Source organism: Benincasa hispida, chromosome 2 (genome assembly GCF_009727055.1).
Source record: "Benincasa hispida cultivar B227 chromosome 2, ASM972705v1, whole genome shotgun sequence".
NCBI classification, from domain to species: domain Eukaryota; kingdom Viridiplantae; phylum Streptophyta; class Magnoliopsida; order Cucurbitales; family Cucurbitaceae; genus Benincasa; species Benincasa hispida.
This window is the reverse complement of record NC_052350.1, coordinates 901,462-922,980: the sequence shown is the minus strand read 5'-3', so window position 1 is coordinate 922,980 and position 21,519 is coordinate 901,462. Positions and strand designations below refer to the sequence as shown.

Genomic DNA, 21,519 nt, shown 5'->3' with positions numbered 1-21,519 from the left:
TGGGCTTGGGCTCTTCTCATTTCGTTTCATTCAATTTTAGCAGTACTACTTACCATTATTCAAATTTAGCGTGTGATTAGGATCGATAAGTGACTTAAAGAAAAATTTTAACCATTTTTTATTTTAGTAAAACAGGTTTAAATTTAATTTGCTAAAACCATTTTTAAAAATACTTTAGTTTCACGCATATTTTAAAAGCAGTATTCTATTAACTTTTAAACTATCCTAAAATCAGATAGAGTTTAAGCTTTCAATTTCATATTTAAAAAATAAGACTTATTTTATGTATGAATTTGTTATCATCTAATCAAATTTATTTTTTAATTTTTATTAGTTGAATGCATCGTTTTTTTTTAAAAAAAATATATATCATATTGATTTTTTTATTTAAAAAAATAAAGCTATTTCCCTTATTCAAAATTAATCTATAACAAACAAAATATATCATTCTAAATAATTATTTAAAATTTTAAATTAAACAAATATTTAAAAGTCTGTTTTAGTTATCATATCTAAAATAAAATATTTTGTATTTATTTACTAAACACTATAACCTATTTTTTAAAGTTTAAGCTAAAATTTATCAACTACCAATTTACTTCGTTTAACCGCTGAATTTTCTAAAAAGATAGTTGTAACCAATTATTTCAAAAGTTCAACCTCAAACTAAGACTCAGTCTCTTTATTTTCAAAAAAATCTTAGAGGTGATTGCAAATATAGTAACTAGGTCCAAATTATTTGTAGATATCGCATAATGTATAAGAATTTACAGATATAACAAAATTTAGATTTTGCTTTCGAAATCTATCAATGATACCATATCTCTAATAGAAATCTACTAGCATAGAATCTATCACGGATAAATTTGTCTATATTTGCAATTTTTTAAAAATGTTGTTATACACTTAGTTATTATCTTTAAAAGTATTACTCAATGTAACTGTCCTTAATGCATTAGTTTAGTATTCTATTTTTTTCTTTAAAAAAAAATCAAGCCATGCATTTTCAGCAATAATTGTGTTTGATCCATAAAATTTAAAAATATACACTTTTAGTTATGACATTGTTATCCACGGACAATACCGTGACATTTTTAAAGTAAAGAATATATATTTTCTCTTTCTCCTTCCCTATTCTTCTTTAATTATTATTTTTATTTGAAATAATAAAAGTATTACTTATGGACCTTTTAAACACATTCTAAAAAAGATGAGAATTAAAGTATTACATTTTGAAAATTTAGAGACTATGTTGCTAAAAACTAATTTATTTATAGTGTTTATTTATTTAAGTTAGTTAATGTAAGAAAAAAATTGATCGTATTTTATAATGTATAAGATTAAAAATGAAAATCATAACCATGAAGTGGCAACATAAAAATGTTATAAACATGCAACATGGGTTATCCAAGATTATAAAATCCAAACCACCTTACCTAATTAAAGTGTCAAACTTTGACTTCATCCCAATATTTTGAGTAAGTAGAGCAAGAATAGATAGTTAAAAAGTCAGCTCACAGAAAACTATACTCTCAAACACACATATTACAAGTTATTTAATCAATTTTATCCACGCTCCATTCAACTCCAATTAAATATGTGATATTACAAGAAAAAAAAGATTCTCCCAACACCTAAAACAACCGTTAGAAAATACATTATCGAGAGAGAAACTGTCTCTCGACTACGTAAGGGTGTCATTGAGAGTGCACAATTACTCCTGACGCGGTACGTGCCTCATCGACAGTTTACAAGAACTCCCAACGCCTCAAAAACAGGCGTCGGGAGTTCAATAAAACTCTCGACGCCTCAACATGTCCGACGAGAGTTGAGAACGAATGCCAAGTTGGACGGACCGAACTCTCGACGGTTATGATAGCCTGTTGAGAGTTCTGATTTAAAACCCCCAAATCAAACCCCCAATTTAAGATCTGCTTTCTTCCTTTCTTCTAACCCTAGCACATGGAACAGAAACCCCCAAATCGAACTAATTGATTCTGACCGTCGTCCGTTCATCCCTCTACCGTTCATCGTTGTTCGTCCTTCAATCGTTCGTTCGTTCGTTGAGCCCGTTGTTCATCCATCGCCCAATCGAACCAGTCGTTCGTCCGTTATCCGTCCCATTCGTCCATCGTCTACTGTTTATCGTCCATCGTCCGTCATCGTTCATCCTTCAATCTTCAAGGCATATGGTCGTCATCTGTTGGAAACTACTTTTGGTGAGTTAAACTTTGACTCATAGAGTTGTTTGTTGCATATATTATATTTTATATCCTTGGTGTTACTTCTATATCTATCATAATTGATGTTTAGTTCCATAAATTTCACATAATTAGGAAATTCTTTTCAATTAACTTTTGATGATTCATTATGATTATATGGACATAAGTCTTAAAGCTTTGGTAATAAATGAATTGATTCCTTTACAAGAACAAAAAGTAAGTAAACTAATAAATAAATTGTTTTCTACATGAAGAGTTTTTAAAATTAATTTAGAATTAATCTCCTTTTGGCATTAAATTTGGTGAATAGGTTTGTAGGATGAAAGGTTCATGAAAGGAAAGAATAAATGAGATGGGTCATACTTGTTGGGTTGGGAGTTTTTCTTATAAAGTTGTAATATTACCTCAACCTTATAGTTGCCGATGACTTTAGACACATGATCCATAGCAAAAAAAAAATAATAATAATAAATAAATAAATAAAAGGTATTTTGAGGGTAATGTAGTAGTTTATTATTCATTGAAAGGTTTTGATTATCTAGTTGGCTAATGTGTTGCTATCCTACAGTTATGGTAGTAAAGTAGTTATGTCTTGCTAGTAGCTTTATGATAATGAATTGTTAGCTATCATGCAGTTATGATAGCCAAACAACTGGATTTTGATGTGTTTTCTGGAGTTATTGTGTGTTTGTGGGTGTTCATGAAATTTGAATGTTGTGTGGGGTGGGTTGAGATTGATTATACTTAATTTGGAGTTCAACTTGAAATTTTGTGTTTGTTTGTGGGAGTTTATGAATTTTGAATTTTGTGTGGGGTGGGTTGAGATTACTTAAACTTATTTTTGAGTTCAACTTGGAGTTTTTTGTTTGTTTGTGGAAGTTTATGAATTTATGAACTTTTTTTGTTTCTTTTGGAGTTCAACTTGTGGTATTTGTGTGTTTGTGGAGGTTTCAAGTTGAGAATATATAGGCCTGGAAGTGTGTTCATTTTCTTCGTTTTGTAGGATTGTAAAATTCATCTAATGACTTTTGTTTGATTGTGAAAGTTTATGAATTTTGAATATTATTTGAGATGGGTTAAGATTAGTTATTCTTTTGGAGTTTAACTTATGGTCTTTGTATGTTTGTAGAGGTTTCAAGTTGATAACATGTAGTATTGGAAGTGTGTTGATTTTCTTTGTTTTGTAAGATTGTTACTCATTTCTTTGTTTTGTAGGATTGTAGGATTTTCTTTGTTTTATAGGATTGTATGATTTGTAGGATTCACCTTATGATTTTTGTTTTCTTGTAGGATGTTGTTTGGAGATGATGATGAAAATGTTGTTGGAGATGTTGTATTGGAGATCATGTGTTGGAGATGTTGTGTTGGAGACGTTGTTGAGAGTTCTTTCTTCTATGTATTTGTGAAGACATATTTCTTTTGTAAACTATTTTGCCAACTTTTCTCTATACTGTGTAATAAAGAATACTATAGATTTTGTTTGTTTGTTTTATTTCTTATGTGAATATTTTTTAGTTGCTTAATAATTTTATATATTTTAGGTTATTCAGATCAAATTAAAAAAAATCAAAAATTAAAAATTAAAAACAAATGCCTATCTCCCGATGAAAAACATTGGGTGTTTCTATATCTCCCGATGTCTGGTAAGCCATCGAGAGTTTAAGTTCAAATTTTGAATTTCTGAAATTTAACTCACGACGATGTCTATACATGCGTCGGGAGTTCCAAACTGCCGACGTCGTACAACAAGCGTCGGGAGTTTGTTCAAACTCCTGATGGTTTTTGTTTCTACGTCGGGAATTGTGCTCCCGAGGACATAGCCCGACCAAACTCCCGACGAAAAATTTGTCATCAAGAGTGGATCTCCTGACGCATTCTTTTACCATTTTCCGGCAATTTGAAGCGTCGAAAAAATAGTGTTTTCTTGTCGTATGAAGGTTAATTCGCCAACAAAAGATTTGGGATAAAAATAGTCTCGCTAGTACTTGACCGACTTGAACTATATGTCTAGGGTGTTTTGAAGGTACAAACTATATATTTAGAGAAAATGGAGGACAACTGTATCAATGGTGGATCCAAAATTTTATCTAAGGAGAGGCGGAAGTTCATTTAGATGCATCGATATAATATTCAAGTCATATAATATTGCCAAAGCGAGTAACTGACTTACAAATAGTGGCATATCCAAAATTTCATGTTAGGGCACAACTTTACATAAGGTTAAAATTTTAACTCATGTAACTTCTAAATTTGTGTCATATAAATTCTTGAACTTAAAAAAAAATATATTAGATCACTGAAATCTCGATTTGTGTGTCTAGTACATAGTAACAATTTTTTTTTTTTTTTGAAAAATTAATGTAATTATTGACTACAAAAATTAAAAATTTGAGGTTTACTAGAGATAAATTAATTTTTTGTTTAATACAACGACTAAATTTTAAGCATTTTTAATATTTATGAGATTCTTAGATACTAAATTAAAAGTATATATATTTATTAGACATTTTTAAGGGACCTATCATAATTAAAATTGAATGTTTAGACATTTATTGATAGTAACGTTTAAAGTTAACAATTAAACTATGTAATTTTAAAATAATGATAAAGAAATAAAAAGCAATATATATATATATATATATGTAAAATGATATTTGTATGCCTCTAATTTTTAAAAACTAAAACCCAACAATCAAATAGTTAGTAATCGATCTTAAAAATGTAAAAATATTTGTATATAAACATATGTAATAAAAAAGAAATAGCAATGGAGTTAAGTTTTTCTAACCAATTAGTAGCTAAATGCATCCCTATTAGTTGAAACTCATGTTACCTAGACAACTTAAGACCACAATCCAACCACCAAACCAAGTGGGGTCTTTGTGTAATAAGGGCATGCAATAATATATATGCCACAATAAGTATATATATATATATATAATAAAAACTATATATATAAAATGACACGATGTGTTTTATAAATCTGTTCTTGAATAATAAGATTGAAAATAAGACATTGTTTATTTTAAATAAATAAAATTTAAATATTATTATCCAGAGTGTCTACTAAAATGTAGGAAGGAAATCAACTAGGATTTAATAATTACTTTACATGAGTAGTTTAATTATTTTCATAAATCCTCATCAATGTCACTATAATTCCTTATTCAATTGGCTCTACCATCTCATGAATAATTACTTTACATCATTATCCTTTTTTTTCCATCAACAAGAGGCACACTAACCAGTGTGTGTATATATATATATATATCATTATTTTATACAATTTTTTCTTCTCTCTTATTTTTAATGGTAAAAAAAATTAAGATAATTAAATGAAATTTTGGTCTATAAACTCTCATGAAAGTAACAATTTGGATCTTAAACTTTACTTTGTAACAATTTAGTTATTTTTATTTTCAAATTTATAACAATTTAGTCCCTAAACTTTAATAAGTATCAATTTACTTTTTATACCTTATAATTGTAGCGATTTAGTTCATATTGTGAAAACACCATTAAGATTTAATGAAATAGCTTGCACATGTAGATTAACTATAGATTGATTAAGGATCATGTTTGTTAACCAATTATAAAAACTACATTGTTACATAATTAGAATTGACAATTAAGTTTGAGAAGATTTTTCAAGATAATGACTAAATTATTATAAATTTGGAAGTAAATAAATTAAATTGTTACATGTTAAAGCTCAAGAATTAAACTATTATAAAGTTTAAAGTACAAGATCTATATCATTACAAATCAAAATTCATCAAATAAATCGCTACTTTTATGAAAGTTGGGGAATTAAAAGTGATTCTAAACATCGAAAGCACGTTGAACCCTTTTTTTATTACATGTAATTATTTTTATAGAATAAAGATTTTTGTATTTAATTATTAATTAGTTGTATTAGATAACATATACCAATAAAGATGAGGTTATAATATATATTTTTTCAAAAAAAAAAAAAAAATTATAATTGATATATGGAAATTGATGGAAAAAATGAGTGAAAATGAAAAATGAAAAGTGGGAAGGGTATTATTATTGGAGTGAAAGATACAAGTGAGGAGGCACATCTAAGGAAAAAGAGCAATTGTAGGGGTATGGGGAAACATCACTCTTCATATTGGCCCCATTTTCTGTAGAATTGTCAATATCTTCCCCAAATTATTCATTTTCTTTTCTTTCTTTCTTTCTTTATTTATTTTCAAATATCTCTTTCTTTCTTTCTTTTTTTATATATATATATCTTCGCACGTGCGCACCAAGCCTTTTTTTTTTTTTTTTTCTTCCTTCTTTGTCTCCAACAATGTCCTTTTTTTAATACATCCCTCTCATATTAACCTTCTCTTGTACATTCTTACATATATATAGTTTTTTTTAAAAAAATAATAAGCAAAGTTTGAAGAATACATGCGTTTGATTTTTGAGTTTTCAAAATATAACTTTTTAGTCCACGAATTTTTACGGTTATATATTTTTTGTTCTTAAGTTTTCAAAACGTGTCTTTTTAGTCCTTGAATTTTTAAAAATAGGTATCATAATTTTTTGTTATTATTTTAAATTAAAAAAATAAATTTTAGAATGATATTTTCTCTCTACAATTAATTTTTAATTCAAAATATCATGTAGTTATTTAGAATAGTAATAATTACTTTTAGAAATCTTTTAAACACATTCTTATAAATTTGAGGATTAAAAATATACATTTTAAAAACTTAAAAAATCAAATATAGCTACTCTAAAAAAATGGTGACTTGAAATGGATGTTTTGAAAGCGGGTGACTAAATACATCTATTTTTTAAAATTTGGAGATTAAAAATGTAATTATTTTTTTATATTTTTTTTAATTAACCAAACTGTAGGACATTAAATTCGAAATTAAGCCTTCCATAATTAAAAAAAAAAAAAAAAAAGTAAAAGTGAACATATTATTGATGATGGTAATTGATATATACTCTTATAAGTAAAAAAGATTTGAATTTTCAAATTTCTTCTTAAGGTGTCTGCATTTTACTTCAGGCCATGCAGTGAGATTTTTCTTACATGGTTTTATTTATTTATAATTTAACATGATTTTGTTTAGTCCCATGATTTATAAATATTTCTATTCACGTGTTTTTTCAAGCTCAACAAGCGATTCATAACTCGTTTCTTTTATTATTATTTTTTAAAATATAATATTAGTCTCGGTATTTTGGATGCCATTTTTTTTAGAGGGTATCTTTTCAATTATTTAAATTTAGCCTCTATAATATGAATGAATTTTAGTGCACGGTTGAGAATGGTTTTGAAATCATCAAAATCACTTTTATCACACTTAAAATCTTCATAATAAAATCTTTAATCAACCAAAACTAATTTAATATTTAATTTTACAATCTATTTTTCATTTCATCAAAACTGATTTTGAATTGTTAAAAACATACTTCATAATAATTTTAAAATTATTTCTTATTATTAATTTGAGGATTTTTTTAATTAAAATGGATAGAATAAAAAAATATAGTTTCAATATAAGATTGTTTTAAAATATAGAAAAATGAATCAAAATATTTACAAAATATAATAAAATTTTAAAACTATGAACGATAAACGCTGATAGACATTGATAGACTCGATTCATAATTATAAAATTTTGCTATATTTTGTAAATATTTTCAACAGTTTTACCATTTAAAATAATTTCTCATATATAAGACGTTATGTAAAGAGCACCAATAAAAAAAACTTTGCATGTGACTAGTAATGTTATTTAAAATGATATTTTATTTTATTTTTAATTTTTGTATAGAGAAGAGCGAACTGATCTACTCTTACGTGAATATGCTTCTACATTTATAAAGAGAAATCTAATAGTAGAGATTTTTATTTTGAAAAAAGAAAAGTTTATAAATACCAAAATAATATTTTACCTCTTCCGTATTTTTAGTAATACTTTGATATTGTGGTATTTTGAAGAACTAAATGCAATAATAATAAAAAGTGTATATCTATAAATAATAAAGTCACATGGATTTTCATAGTTACTTTTAAACCATAAAGGTCGAATTTGCTATCGCATTCAACCAAGAGAGACCGTCTTACACTTTTTCTTACCTATATTCCTATAAATTCCTTTATTTCAATTTCATTTTTTTAATAATAATTTATTTCCTTTTTTAATTTTAAATCAACAAAGACAATTTTTGTTGAAAATAACGACACTTTTTTTTATTTGATAGAAAGAGAGTAAAGGAGAAAAATGCAAAAACTTTTTAATGATAAAAAAAAAAAAAAACATTAGAGAAAATTTGACCCTTCAAGTTTTCAGTAGTGCAATCTAAGATAACTAATAATTGGATATTTGGTGTGCTGCAAAAAATGAGTATGGTCGGGATGCACCCAAATATTTAATATTTTTTTTAAGAATCAATTCAATTTTTTTCTTTTAACGATGTGACATCAATTCAATTACTTTTAATATTCAACATAAAACAATATAAAAGAGAAATTTAGACCAAAGAACATATGAACAAATTTGCAAAAAGGGGGGAAAAAAGTGTTTCTTTAGAAGATGTCCTACTCCAACCATATGTGACTAAATAGCTCAAAAACAGTGCATTTACACAAAAAGTTTAGGAAAAGAAAGAAAAATCCCAAAAGGAAATGAATGTGTTCAGTTTCTTTTTTGGTTCAGTGAGATTCAAGAATTGACCCAAAAACGAATACACTGTGCTCTTTTTGAGGCAAAGTTTTGACATTGTTTTTTCAGTACAAAAAGTCAGTCCATCTATGAACAATATATAAACCTCATCTCAACAGTCTATAGTTTATTTCTCTTGCTTCTTATATTATTTAGTTTCTTCTTACACACACAAAAAAATACCACCATAACCTATATGTAGAAGAAAACATACTAAACTTACTAAACTGATTATACCAAAATATTGTCTTGTAAAAAAAAAAGACACCTCATATTTTTCCAAGTGTTCATTTTTTCAGCCTACAACAAAGCATAAATGAAATACCCAAAAAAAGAGGGGGGGAAACTAGTTTGGCTAGTTTCTTTTACCCATCAAGATGCTTTTTCTTACCTTTGAACTGCTTTGAACTGAACTTTTAGGCTTTTGTCCAACTTTGACTTCTTTTTTCTCAGCCCTTTGCTTCTTCTTTTCCATTAATGGCTTCTTGGTTTTGGTTTCTAAGCAAAAATTCATCTCCCCATTGGGACTTTTCATCCCTTTAAATGAATTACCTTGTTGATGATGATTTGGACCTGAAGAAGCATCAGAAGCCATGGAATCATCATCACTGTCATCTTGGTTATTTGTTGCATAATAATAGCTTTTATGTTCTTCATCTTCATCATCATCAGAAGCTGCATCACTTGAACCATTAACAGGAGATCCAATATACATAGTCCAACCAGATTCACTGCTGTGACATTCTTCTGAAACTCCAAAAATTTGTGAAGGTTCCATAACAAAGAACAAGGCAAATTTGAGGAGTTTTAAGGTAAAAAAGAGAAAAAGAGCAAGAAAAAGAAGAATCAACTGCAGAATTGAGGAAAGTTAGTGAATGGGGAAGCTGAATTTAGACACCTGAAGGAACCATTCATACCCTTTTGCTACCTCTCTGACTCAAACAGGCTTATCTAATAATATGAAAGCTAAAAAACCCAAATTTCTTTTTTGAAAGAAAATACAAGTTCTTAATGAGTAAATAGATAAAAAAAAAAACCCCTCACTGCACCACCTGGAAATCAAAAGGCAAATAAATTCTCTGACTTTCAGTGAGCAGAAGACAGCTAGAAAGTGTCAATGAAAGAGAAAAAAGAAACTTGTTATTGCAAAAGGTATAATATAGCATGCTAATTTGAAAGGACATGGGGTTGGTTCATTTGGTTTTTTTTCTTAAAGAGAAGATGGCAATAATCATCTTAACTCTTCTCTGAATTGTGTCATAATTTGAAAAGGGTAGCTTTAAATGAAGAGAGATGGATTGGCTCAGCCCCTATAAAACTAGAGAGAATATAAGACTTTTGTTCTTAAATAGGATGGAAATGAACCTCTTAATAAAAAAAGAGAAGGCTTTTCTTTTTCTTTTTTTTTTCCCTTTTGGTTCTTCCATTTTTCACCCTTGGGACAAAAAAAAAAAAAAAAAAAAAAGAAGCCATAAACACAACTCAGAGTTAGGTTTCAAGAGTAAACAACCTGAGAAAATTTTTTGTCACACACAAAAAATAAAAAAGAAAAAGAAAAATCTGTCTGCCTTTTTTTTTTTTCCTGTCTTTTTTCTATTTGCAGGTTTTGGGTCCTCAAAAACCAGGATTGTGACTCATGTTTCAGGTTGATGAAGGTGGGTGTTTGTTGGTTTGTTTGATTGTTTTTTTCCTTTTGTTCAATACAACTCAATTATTTGGTTCCATAAAAATGGCTGTGCCTTATCCCAATTGGCAATCCAGCTCCTTGGAAAATGTCATTTCTATTTTCAAGGACTAATAAAAATCATATATATAGAAAGGAAAAAAAATAAACAAACAATAATAACAACAGTACACTAGAATTTTAAAGTTTTAATGAAATGAACTGTAAAGGAAGCAAATGTCCTTTTGCTATTGTTGCTATTTTTCCTTCTGAAACAGAGTTGATAAGTGAAATAACTGTGATCAGACAGACAACTCCCAGAATTTACTTCAGCATTCACTCTTGAAATGACCATTTTTTTCCCTTTTCTTTTTTCATGCTTTCCTCTCTCTGTCCTTCAATGTGAAAAGAATGTACAAGAATCAATAAAGATGAACAAAAGGGTTTCATTTTCCTATGTTATATGAAAAAAAAATTGGTTGCTTTTGAACATCAAACCAGCAAAAACAAGTCAAGTGTTACATTCAAGGGGTTGGGCAACAAAGATAGGTAGAATGGTCCATTTTGAAGTTTTTGGAGTTTAGAGAAAAGAATAGCTGGTTTTTTGTTGCATGTAGTTGTACATAATTTGGCAGAGATAATTGACTAGTCCTATTAATGGGGACCTCATTGATAGGAAGGGCAGGAACAAAATGAAGTTAAGAGTTCAAATATCCAGATGGTTTGGCCATCCTTTGCCCCCCACACTTGTAAACATGGCTTAGTTGTTCCCCACTCTCTTCCCCTTTCACCATGACTTGTTATGCAGACTCACTAGACAGTGTTTGGCCCATGTATTATTCTTGATGTTTGTCCTTTTTTGCACCTTCCCCTTCACACTGGATTCGCTCCACTCTTTAGCCTCCACGTGAGAGGATTGAAGATATGGTTTTATAATCAAGACAATGTCGTCAAAGTTAGGAAAAACTATCCAAGAAGATCGCCACAATGTAGTTAATAGTTTTGCATTCAGAACTATTCAAGAAGACCGTCACAATGTAGTTAATAATTTTGCGCTGTTGAATGTACAAAAGTATCACACTGAATGTACTCCACTCTTTAGCCTCCACGTGAAAGGATTGAATATATGGTTTTGTAATCAAGACAACATCGTCAAAATTATTCGGAACTATTCTAAGAGGCTACCAAGTTGACATTTTTGCACTGTTGAATGTACAAAGTATCACATACTGGATTCACTCCGCGTGAGAGAATTGAAGATTTGGTTTGTAATCAAGACAATGTCATCAAAGTCAAGAGAAATTATTTGAGGAGGCTGCCACAATGTAGTTGACGTTGACAGTTTTGCGTTGTTGAATGCACGAGAGAGCAACCACAAAAGTATCGCACTTTAGATTCACTCCACTCTTTAGTCTCCACGTGAGAAGATAAAAGATATGGTTTTGTAATCAAATACATTATTGTCAAAGTTAGGAGAAACTATTCGAAGAGGCTGCCATAATGTAGCCAACAATTTTGCACTGTTGAATGTAGGAGAGAGAAACTACAAAAGTATCACACACTGAATTCACCCCATTATTTACTCTCCACGTGAAAGGATAGAAGATATGGCTTTGTGATCAAGACGATATCGTCAAAGTCATAATAAAGTATTCGAGGAGACCGCCATAATGTAGCTGACATTTTTGCACGATTGAACGCATGAGAGAGAAATTACAAAAGTATCACACACCGAATTCACTCCACTCTTTAGCCTCCACGTGAGAGGATTAAAGATGTGGTTTGAAATGAAAACAATGTCATCAAAGTCAAGAGAAACCATTCGAAGAGGCGCCACCATAATGTAATTGAATTTTTTGCATTGATGAATGTACGAGAGAGAAACTACAAAAGTACCACACACCAGATTCACTCCTTAGTCTCTACGTGGGAAGATTGAAAATATGGTTTTGCAATCAAGACAAGGTCATCAAAGTCATGAGAAACTATTCAAGGAGACTGCATGTTGATAAACTGTTTAACGTATGAGAGATAAACGGTAAAAGTATCTCAAATTTGTATCAATTGATTATTAGATGACATATGATTATTAAGTGACAACCATATTGTGAAAATCTCATTGAATAATTATTCCAACATTCGTTTCTCTTTTCTAAAAAAATAAAAAATAAAAAAATAAAAAAACTAAAATATGGCTCAAAGTTCACGTGAGATAAGGAGGGAAAAAAAAAAAGAAAAAGAAAAAGAAGAAGAGAGAGATCTTAAGTCATTTATTATTATTTTTTTGGTCTTTGAAACGCATCCTTTTTGACTTAAGGTTCATGAGATGACTCATACAATGTCTTTTTGCAGCTGGGCTTTTCAACAAGTTGAGGTAATCTTTGTTCATTTCACCATATCATATCCTGTGTTTGACCAATATCTACCTTTTTATATCATGATAAATGTGCAATAAAAACTAGCATTTTCAGTACACAAGATGTCTGCAATCAACCAAACCTTTAATGGCTAAACTAGACATTATGTTCATATATAATAAAACTAGGTTTTTCAGAACTCAACTATTTAAATTTGAAGTAACAAGGACTTTTCTTTCTTATTTATTTATTTACTTACTTTTATCTTTTTCTGTGAGTATATAGAAAGGAGGGGAAACAAAGAGTGTACCTGAGAAGGCCCATTTTTAGTATTTTGTTAAGGAATATACAAACAGTGGTTTTATAATAATAACTTAGCACCACATGCAGATTGGAACTTTCTGCCCTTAATGGATGCAGTTGAAGAAGTGAAAAAGACAATTCAAAGTTGTCCAAATCTTTGGATATTCATTATTCTAATGTGCTCTTTACTCTTTAGACCAATTAGTTACTTTTTAAAAGCTCATGGCCAACAATTGTATCTTTAACTTTGATCTTATGTCTCTCTAAATATGTCTGTTCTGTCATTTTTCACCAAACTAGCTCACAATTCTAAGTAGTCCCTACCCCCCACCCATGTGTTTGCTTAGAGATAATCCATTCTCGATTTATTCTAAAGAATTTGGATTATTCAACCAAGGCATGTACAAAAATAAACCTAAATTCCAACCTGTCCTTGTATGCTCATAGATTTACCATATTCCCATCCCTACAAGTTTATATAATCATCAATAAATTTCTATTAAAATCGATCGTATTTATGAACAATACACCCAAACATATCACATAGATGGCCATGAGTTGTACCGTCGTCACCTAGGAGAAAATCGGGGTTTCCCCTAAAGACGTGTCGATGCAAACATCGCTCCTCCATTTGACTTGAAGCAGTTGGGTAGTATTAAGAAAGTAACTTGTTGTTATGCAGTTGGAGTTATAATTTTGGTGGTGTCTTGCTATGATGAAGCAGGTCACCTAATTTTCAAGAGAACTACCTATTTTCTTTCCTCACAAAACAACTGCTAACATTGTATCTTTCTGTCAGTAGGTGTACAAATTTGTATGAGTTTATAAAGAAAAGCAACCACTCCACAATCTATCATATTTTTTATGTGCAAAAGTGAACAACTTGAATCCTCACCCTGTTTTATATCTTGCCTAATTCAATGCACATTCTACCTTCTAACAATCAAAGTCAAAGACTTCAAAAACATGAAACAAAATTTTCAGAACCAACCTCAACAAGGTCATTCTTTATTTTCTTCTATCAATAATTGTTCTTTAGTTGTAAGGAAAATCCACTAAAGTAAAGAATTATTCATGCCAGATGATTTGATTTCCACATAAAGTAACAAGTAACTTTTCAAATTTTCATATCTACTTTTTCTTGTTCTCTATAGTTTCCTTTGAAGGGGAAAACAAAAGGAAAGATTATAAATTATTATAGGGAAGTTTGTTCTGAGTTTATTGTCTGTAGCTTAATTTTATAGATGCTGGACCAGGTCCTTACCCAGTTGCCCCACCTATGTGTGATCCAATGCAACATGGTCAGACTCAGCCATACCCTCCAATTGTACCTCCTCAAGGGGAAACTAGGTCTCAAATTTTAACTCCTTCAAGTGAAACCAAGTTCAGAGGTGATGGATTTTGCAGAGGATTGTAAGTTCCCTCTCTCTTTCTCCCCTACCCCCCCACCCCACACAACAATTATGTTGGTTTGAGTTTTCTCTGTTGTGAAATAGTTGCGCTGGCTTGTGTTGCTACTGCTGCCTAGATATCTGCTTCTAAGAATGGAGGGACCTCGGAAAGGGCACTTCTAGTTTCTCTGACACAAGTTATCTTCTAGGTTTCCATAAACATGCAGTAGGTTTCTCTGTAAACTACAGTTACCATCTGATTTTAGGTTCTGTATGTGAAGTTTTCTATGCCCTATGTTGTTTTGTACAATATTACAATCAGAGTAAGAGAAATGAACAAATCCTAAAAAAGATCACTGTTTTTTCAATCAGAAGTAGCTTAGTTCCACAAAACTGAATAAAACTTAACCTAGTAAGAGCTCAGTTCTTAGTTCAAACAGTTGAAAAATCTACTCTTTATGATACTGTTTTCTCATACACTTCTCTAAGCATTTCTCTCTAAATCAACAAACAGTTTCTAGTCTCTTTTCTTCAACGCTCATTGACTAGCTCATTCGCAACAAAAGAGACAGGCTTTGCCATGTACCTGGGATGATCATCCCCAGCCATGATTACAGCTATACTTGGAGTAGTATCAAACTGCTCGCTTCCTGTGTTCTTGCTTGCTTTCTCTTTATCGTCGTTGGTAGGAGAATTTCGCATGCGCATTTTGTGAGAGCAAGCAAGGATAAAAAGAGCAGCAGAAGTGATTCCGAGAACGATGGCAAGGCCTCCAAAGATATATGGGATGGGAGAGTTACACTGCAAGAACTCTTTCCATATAACTGTCATCGCTCCCTTGCTTTGTTCATAAGAAATGGGATTCACCTCAATTTATACCCAAGTATCCAACTAAGCTATAAATTGATAACGATGCTAGAAGATAAGATATTATTTAATCCTAAACAATGATCAGAATTCCATTAGGTACGAAGAGAATTTTTAACCGAAACTAAGATCTATGAATACTGTATTTTCACTTCTTATTTACCTTAAACTCAATATTATTCTTCAAAGTTGTGCAATTGAAAAGCATGCCTATATTTGCAAATAGTCATCTAAAACATCTATTTACTATTTATCTGAATGCCGAAGAGTAAACTAACAAGAGAAGTATGCAGTGGCTGTCTAATAGTTTTCTATCCGTGAAAAATAGCGTCTAGAACCTTTCCAAGGGCAGGGGGGCGGCTGGGAAGTGGAGAATGAATCCCTTATTGGATTCCTATATGTGCAGTAGTTTTGGATTAGTCAAATCAATATTATGAAAAGAAATCATCCCCCTTTTCTATAGAAAGCAAATTCTTTGCAACAAGCCATCACAATGTGGAAGGAACTAAAGCAAGACAGAAAGTATATTTTACCCACTTGATCTTGTTGCAGAACAGTGAAAATTCTGAGGAATTGCTGCTTTCTTTCATGTGTAATATTCGATACATGAAGCTTTTAATCAAATTGTTCTCCTTGAAGAATGCACCTGAAGTCCTCAATAGAGACCTGTACATCAGCAATCCATTAAAGACAAATTCGAGTATATGGAATCTCAACTTTCCATTGGTGGCAATCATGTAACCATGATGCCTGAATGGTGGAACCGCAAATAACCTGTCGCCAAATTTCATGCGATGCAACGTCGAAGGAAGAATAATTACTAAAGAACTGAATAATATATCAAGGTAATTCATTCAATTTACATTCATACAATATCATAATTTAATGATAGGGAACATTACTAGGCTGAAGAAACTCTTGAAGACAAATATATGCTTCTAGAAACATAAATTATGTGGGTGGCACAATGGTGCATTTTCTACAACTATAATCAAGAAGATGAGAATAATCTGTAGTTGAATAAATTACAAAAATATAAAAACTATATGATTTCCCATGGATAGTCCAAGAACATTGAACAATTGCCAAAACTATGACGATTAACTGTATAACATTGGAATAGGAACAGCTCCTGCTTTATTTCCACAGCAAGTAATGCCAGGTGTGTCAGCCATAAAAACCCAGGTAGCTCAATGTAATATAATTCCAAACGAGAATAAGGATCTGATGTTTGCCTCATTTCCATTATGTCTCAATTAGAGAACTTTGAGATAAGCTTGTCAACATGAATTACAATATCATCTATGCGCGGACGGACTGCGGCCTGTGGCTGAAGCATCCACTTCACAAACTGATGAAGAGCATCAGGATATGGAGGAGTTGGTCCAGCCGGCCACTTGATCTGTACATTTACGATTGCTAACTGTAAACTTCCTCCAGATTCACCAAGCGCATATTCAAATGGAGATACCCCATACCTATTGATATACAAACGTACAGTCATGAGCGATGAAAAATTTTGGTTAAAACTTGTTGAATATGTTCACAGAAGTTAACATCTAAACCTAAAAGTAAAGAAATGGGAGAGAGTGTGATAGGGAATCGTGGCAGAAAAATTACAACTCATTCTCAAATAATAATAATAATCTAAGGCACTTATGTCCATGATTTAAGCTCTTCTCGGTTGACCCAACTGCCATCTCCAAATTTGTTCTAGTGTAAACAACAGAGAGAGGAATTCTATAGCAGCATTGCGACATGCATAGGAGGTATTTACATAAGTTGTGACACGTGCATAAAATTCCAAAATCAGCAAAATGATCACAATTTCAGGGTAAAACGTTGGTGCTCACATTATTGCATACAGCGTGCATCCTAAAGACCAAATATCAGTTCTTTCGTCAACATCTGCATGGCTTGCACAATCCCACAACTCAGGAGCCCGGAAAGGAGCAGAACAGTGTTCAGATGCCCATTCCTGCACAGCAAATTATCATAATCATCAGCTCATGTATGTTCTTTCTAACTTTAAAGTGAAGTGGAAAAAGTTCCTATATTATCTGCAAATTTTCATGTGGCAGCAGTGCAAACTGATATGGTTGAAGTACGGTGGGCTTGAAGGAAGAATAGCGATAGAGGTAACCTGTAACTGCAATGCTTCTGCACGAGAGCCAATTTGCCTCCTTGCAGGTCGGGCACTTCCAAAATCCATCAATATGGCAAGAGGAGGCTGGCCCTTTCTACGAGTTATGAGAACATTGCCAGGCTTGATGTCATTGTGTGCATATGGGGGATCAAAATTGTGCATATGCTTAAGACCCGCACATAGCTGTGTTCAATTAATTCAATCAGTAAGAGAACAGGATTTTCCAAAGCACGCATGATGCCAGAATCTCTTTGGTTTAAAGAAGGGGGAAGAAGTAGAAAACGCCAATGGAAAATTGAAATGCATTAGGAGTAGGACCGTTCAAAATATCCAGCAGAAAACAGATGAACACCATGACAAGAGCAAAATTCTGGAATGAATTAATGCAACAAAGACAATCAATCCCTAAAGAAGTTAAATGAGATAAGAAATTATTTGAAGAAGAATTCCATCGGAAGTTCCAAACTCCTAATTACCTGTCGAAATATTTGCAAAACATCTGATGTTGAGAAGAACTCCTTTTTCACTTTCATGGTTTTCGCATTGTCCAATAATGTTCCATCCAAATGTACTGGAAATAGTAAGTATGCTTCATGGTTCCAAGATCGTTCTTGGGTAGGCTGATCATTGATACAAAAATGGTAGACTCAATGAACAGTTGGTATTATTGTTTGAACATATATAAGGTTATACTGAGAGTAAGAAATAAAATAGCAGACACAAACACAAACAGTGTACATAGCCATGGACAGATGCCACCTGACATATAAAAATGGCGATAGAACATCAACCCAAATTTTACTAAAACAGTAAGAAGTGTACACCAAGGATAAATTTCATTTTCAAGCCAAAAAATGCTTTCGAATCAACAACTATTCCAAAGAATATTTGTTGTGGGCATTTTGCTTTAAGAGGAGAATGAAGAGAGGTAAGATCGATCACATGAAAACTGGATGAAAATAAGCATGTCCATTGAACATCTTGGAAACAATTTTTACAGCTTCTCTCATAAAAAAAACAACAGTTTTATTAGTCCGTTGGCCTTGACAATCACCTTCGTAGCTATTATAGCATGATCAAGAAGAGGAAGTAGATTGGGATGACTAAATAGAGATGAAACGCGAATCTCCTCTTTCACCAATTCCAGTTGTTCATTATTCTGAATGAGCACCTTTTTCAATGCATATGAACCATCATCTGTGCAAATAAAGCAACAAAAGTTGGTTTTAGTAGGTTGCTAGCCATGAAATTGAAAATGTATTTCGTTACAATGGAACTGTGAAACAAATTTTTCCCCATTAACATTTCTATCCAGGAAGAACCAAATCTTTAAATCTTGGTCCAAGAAAGATTGCCAATATAAAATTTCTGGTCCACCATTTCCAAGATGAAGGTAAAAACTAAAAGTGAAGATGCGATTATCTAGAAATTAATTATGAAGAAATCACAACAGAACCTAATCTTCTTAGCTGAAAGATATTCATAGATGAAACATCCACATCCGGAACAAGCGAGAGAGCAAGTGAATATCATTATAAATACATGTACAAAACATATATTTCTTGGTGGGCATGGGCATCTGTAAGACCAAGTATATTAAAACATCACTACAGATACCAAAGTTAAACTATCTAAGAACTAACATATAACATGGTACTGAGAGCAACTGACTGGCTAACCCTGCCATAGCTTGAAGGATAAGGCGCAAAGAAGAGAGAGAGAGAGCAGCGAACCCCATTTTCTTAGTCAAAAGTCAGTAGCCGCTGCATCAAAAAAAAAAAAAAAAAAAAAAAAACAACGAAGACACGTGCTTGTGCAATTGAATGTAGCAAAGGGCAGAGCAGCCTATAACACTAGGAAGGTTAAACAAAATTGAAATTCGAATCACAACTTAAGCTTTACATTTACAATTTGAAACTAAATCGATGAGTGGCATGAACAACTTCGTTTTTCAAAATTATTAGGCACATCAGCTGGAAAACCACCGAATTGGGCCTTGCGAATATCATACTAGATTAAGAGAAACACTTGACGTAGATTCAGATTCAAACGCAATCGACCCAGATCATGAAACCACATAACAAAATTATTTCACTCGAAATCAACCAATCAATGTAGATGAAAATCAAATTTTGCGGATCAAGAAGTTCGTAAACAGTCAACATGACAAAAAACAAGAAGCAAATTAGCGAAATGTATGCGCGTCAAAGGGAAAGAAAGTTGAAACCAGAAAGATGAGTAGAGTCCTTGAATTTCTTGCGCAAACCACTACGAACAGCGTCTGAAGATGAATCAGCGAGCACCTCCTTGACGAGGAAAACATACGCAAAGCCACCTTCACCGAGCTGCCTAACGATCCTGAATCTGTTCTCATTGATCCACACATCTCCACCACTATTCACAGCATCGTAGAAAGCATTCAACCCCGAAAATGTGCAGCCCATTTCTTGTTCAATCTGAATGCATACAGATCTCACCGCAGACTCGGATTCCCGCCTCTGAATTGAGAAATGTCAAAATCAGATTCCTGAAGTGAGATCTGAAACTCCTGAATTCATGAGAACCGAAGTATCGTGATTTGAGCTGAATTTCATACCTGAGTTAGCTGAATACTAATTTATTGTTTTTATATATTAAAAAAACAGTTACAAATTAACTACATTAACGTATTTACTATATATATATACATATAAATATGTATTATGTATTATGTATTATGTATTATGTATTATTTTCACAAAATTATTTGTTAAAGAAATAATTTAACAATTCTCCTTTGCAAAAAGAAAATTACATAATGAACTTAACTAATGATATTCACTTCTCTCAATTTGACATTCATCTTAACATTAATAAATGACCATTCACTTTCAAATCATTAATAAATGACCATTCACTTTCAAATGTATTGTTAAATTAACGACGTAAAAAAGGTTTGTTTTTAGTACAATAAAGGCATGAAAATTCGAACCACAAATCTCGTGTGGCCAATAATACTCTTGTATACTAATTGACTATACTCATTTTGGCTAAAAAATAATTGTTAAGTTGTATAAAATTTTAGTTGAAAATTTCTCTAACTTAACAATTAAGACATATCTAAATAGAATAATTAAGTCAATGCTGGTAAACTTCTCTAGCTTAACATTCATTTTTGTTATATTCAAAAGCGTTTCAAAACATGTCTTTATTAATTTTATATCAATTTAGTGTTTGATTTTACACTTTTAAACATTACTCTCATGCTATTAAAATTGAGAATTAACATGAACATATTTCCAAGTGATTTTAACCCTTTTAGAATCACTCTCAAGAGTTCAATTCTCCTATGTTGAATTAAATAATATCCTAATGTCATATTATTATTATTATTATTATTATTACTATTATTATTGTTATTATTATTATTATTATTATTATTATGTGGATCCTAATGTCATTTTATAAGAAAATCAACACAACTTCACTCATCATATAAAGTTGTATGACCCAATCAATTAAAGTAAACAATCACTTCTGAAAAAGAATGTATACAATTACACAAAGTAAATTAAATTAAACAGTGAAAATTTTAATTCAATTACCAGAAAAAACTCGACGAAAAATGATCCTTTACCCTGTACCATAGATTTTTTTTTTTTTTTTTTTTGTGGTTTAAAATAATCGTAATAAATATTACTGATTGAATAACTAAAGACTACCGTTTCATTCATTAAATTTAGTCCGAGTGCGGCCCAATCTATTAAATTCAACGAAGAAACGTCACTTACCGGGAAAAAAATGAACAAATAATCACTCGTTACCGACAGTTTTTTATAATAAAAAAAATAAATATAAATATAAATTATCAACATAACCAAATAAACATTTACTAC

The 21,519-nt window shown here is 31.1% G+C and overlaps 2 protein-coding genes and 1 long non-coding RNA gene across 3 annotated transcripts; 1 reads left to right on the top strand and 2 right to left on the bottom strand.

The window, feature by feature from the left end:
- Positions 1–9,272: 9,272 nt before the first annotated feature.
- Positions 9,273–9,695, bottom strand: LOC120071153 (protein SOB FIVE-LIKE 3-like). Its single transcript, XM_039023253.1, has one exon. It carries the CDS (start codon positions 9,693–9,695, stop codon positions 9,273–9,275), a length of 423 nt encoding a protein of 140 aa, XP_038879181.1.
- A 4,626-nt stretch (positions 9,696–14,321) lies between these two features.
- On the top strand, positions 14,322–14,999 carry LOC120072206. Its single transcript, XR_005480385.1, has 2 exons — positions 14,322–14,653; positions 14,737–14,999. It is a non-coding gene; the product is annotated as an uncharacterized LOC120072206 (long non-coding RNA).
- Positions 15,000–16,375: 1,376 nt separating this feature from the next.
- Positions 16,376–20,254, bottom strand: LOC120072205 (serine/threonine-protein kinase 16-like). Its single transcript, XM_039024614.1, has 6 exons — positions 19,872–20,254; positions 18,699–18,841; positions 18,121–18,264; positions 17,642–17,827; positions 17,352–17,476; positions 16,376–16,976 (listed from the first exon to the last, which is right to left on the bottom strand). Exons 1-6 carry the CDS (start codon positions 20,086–20,088, stop codon positions 16,751–16,753), a joined length of 1,041 nt encoding a protein of 346 aa, XP_038880542.1. The 5' UTR covers positions 20,089–20,254; the 3' UTR covers positions 16,376–16,750.
- Between the last annotated feature and the right edge of the window lie 1,265 nt (positions 20,255–21,519).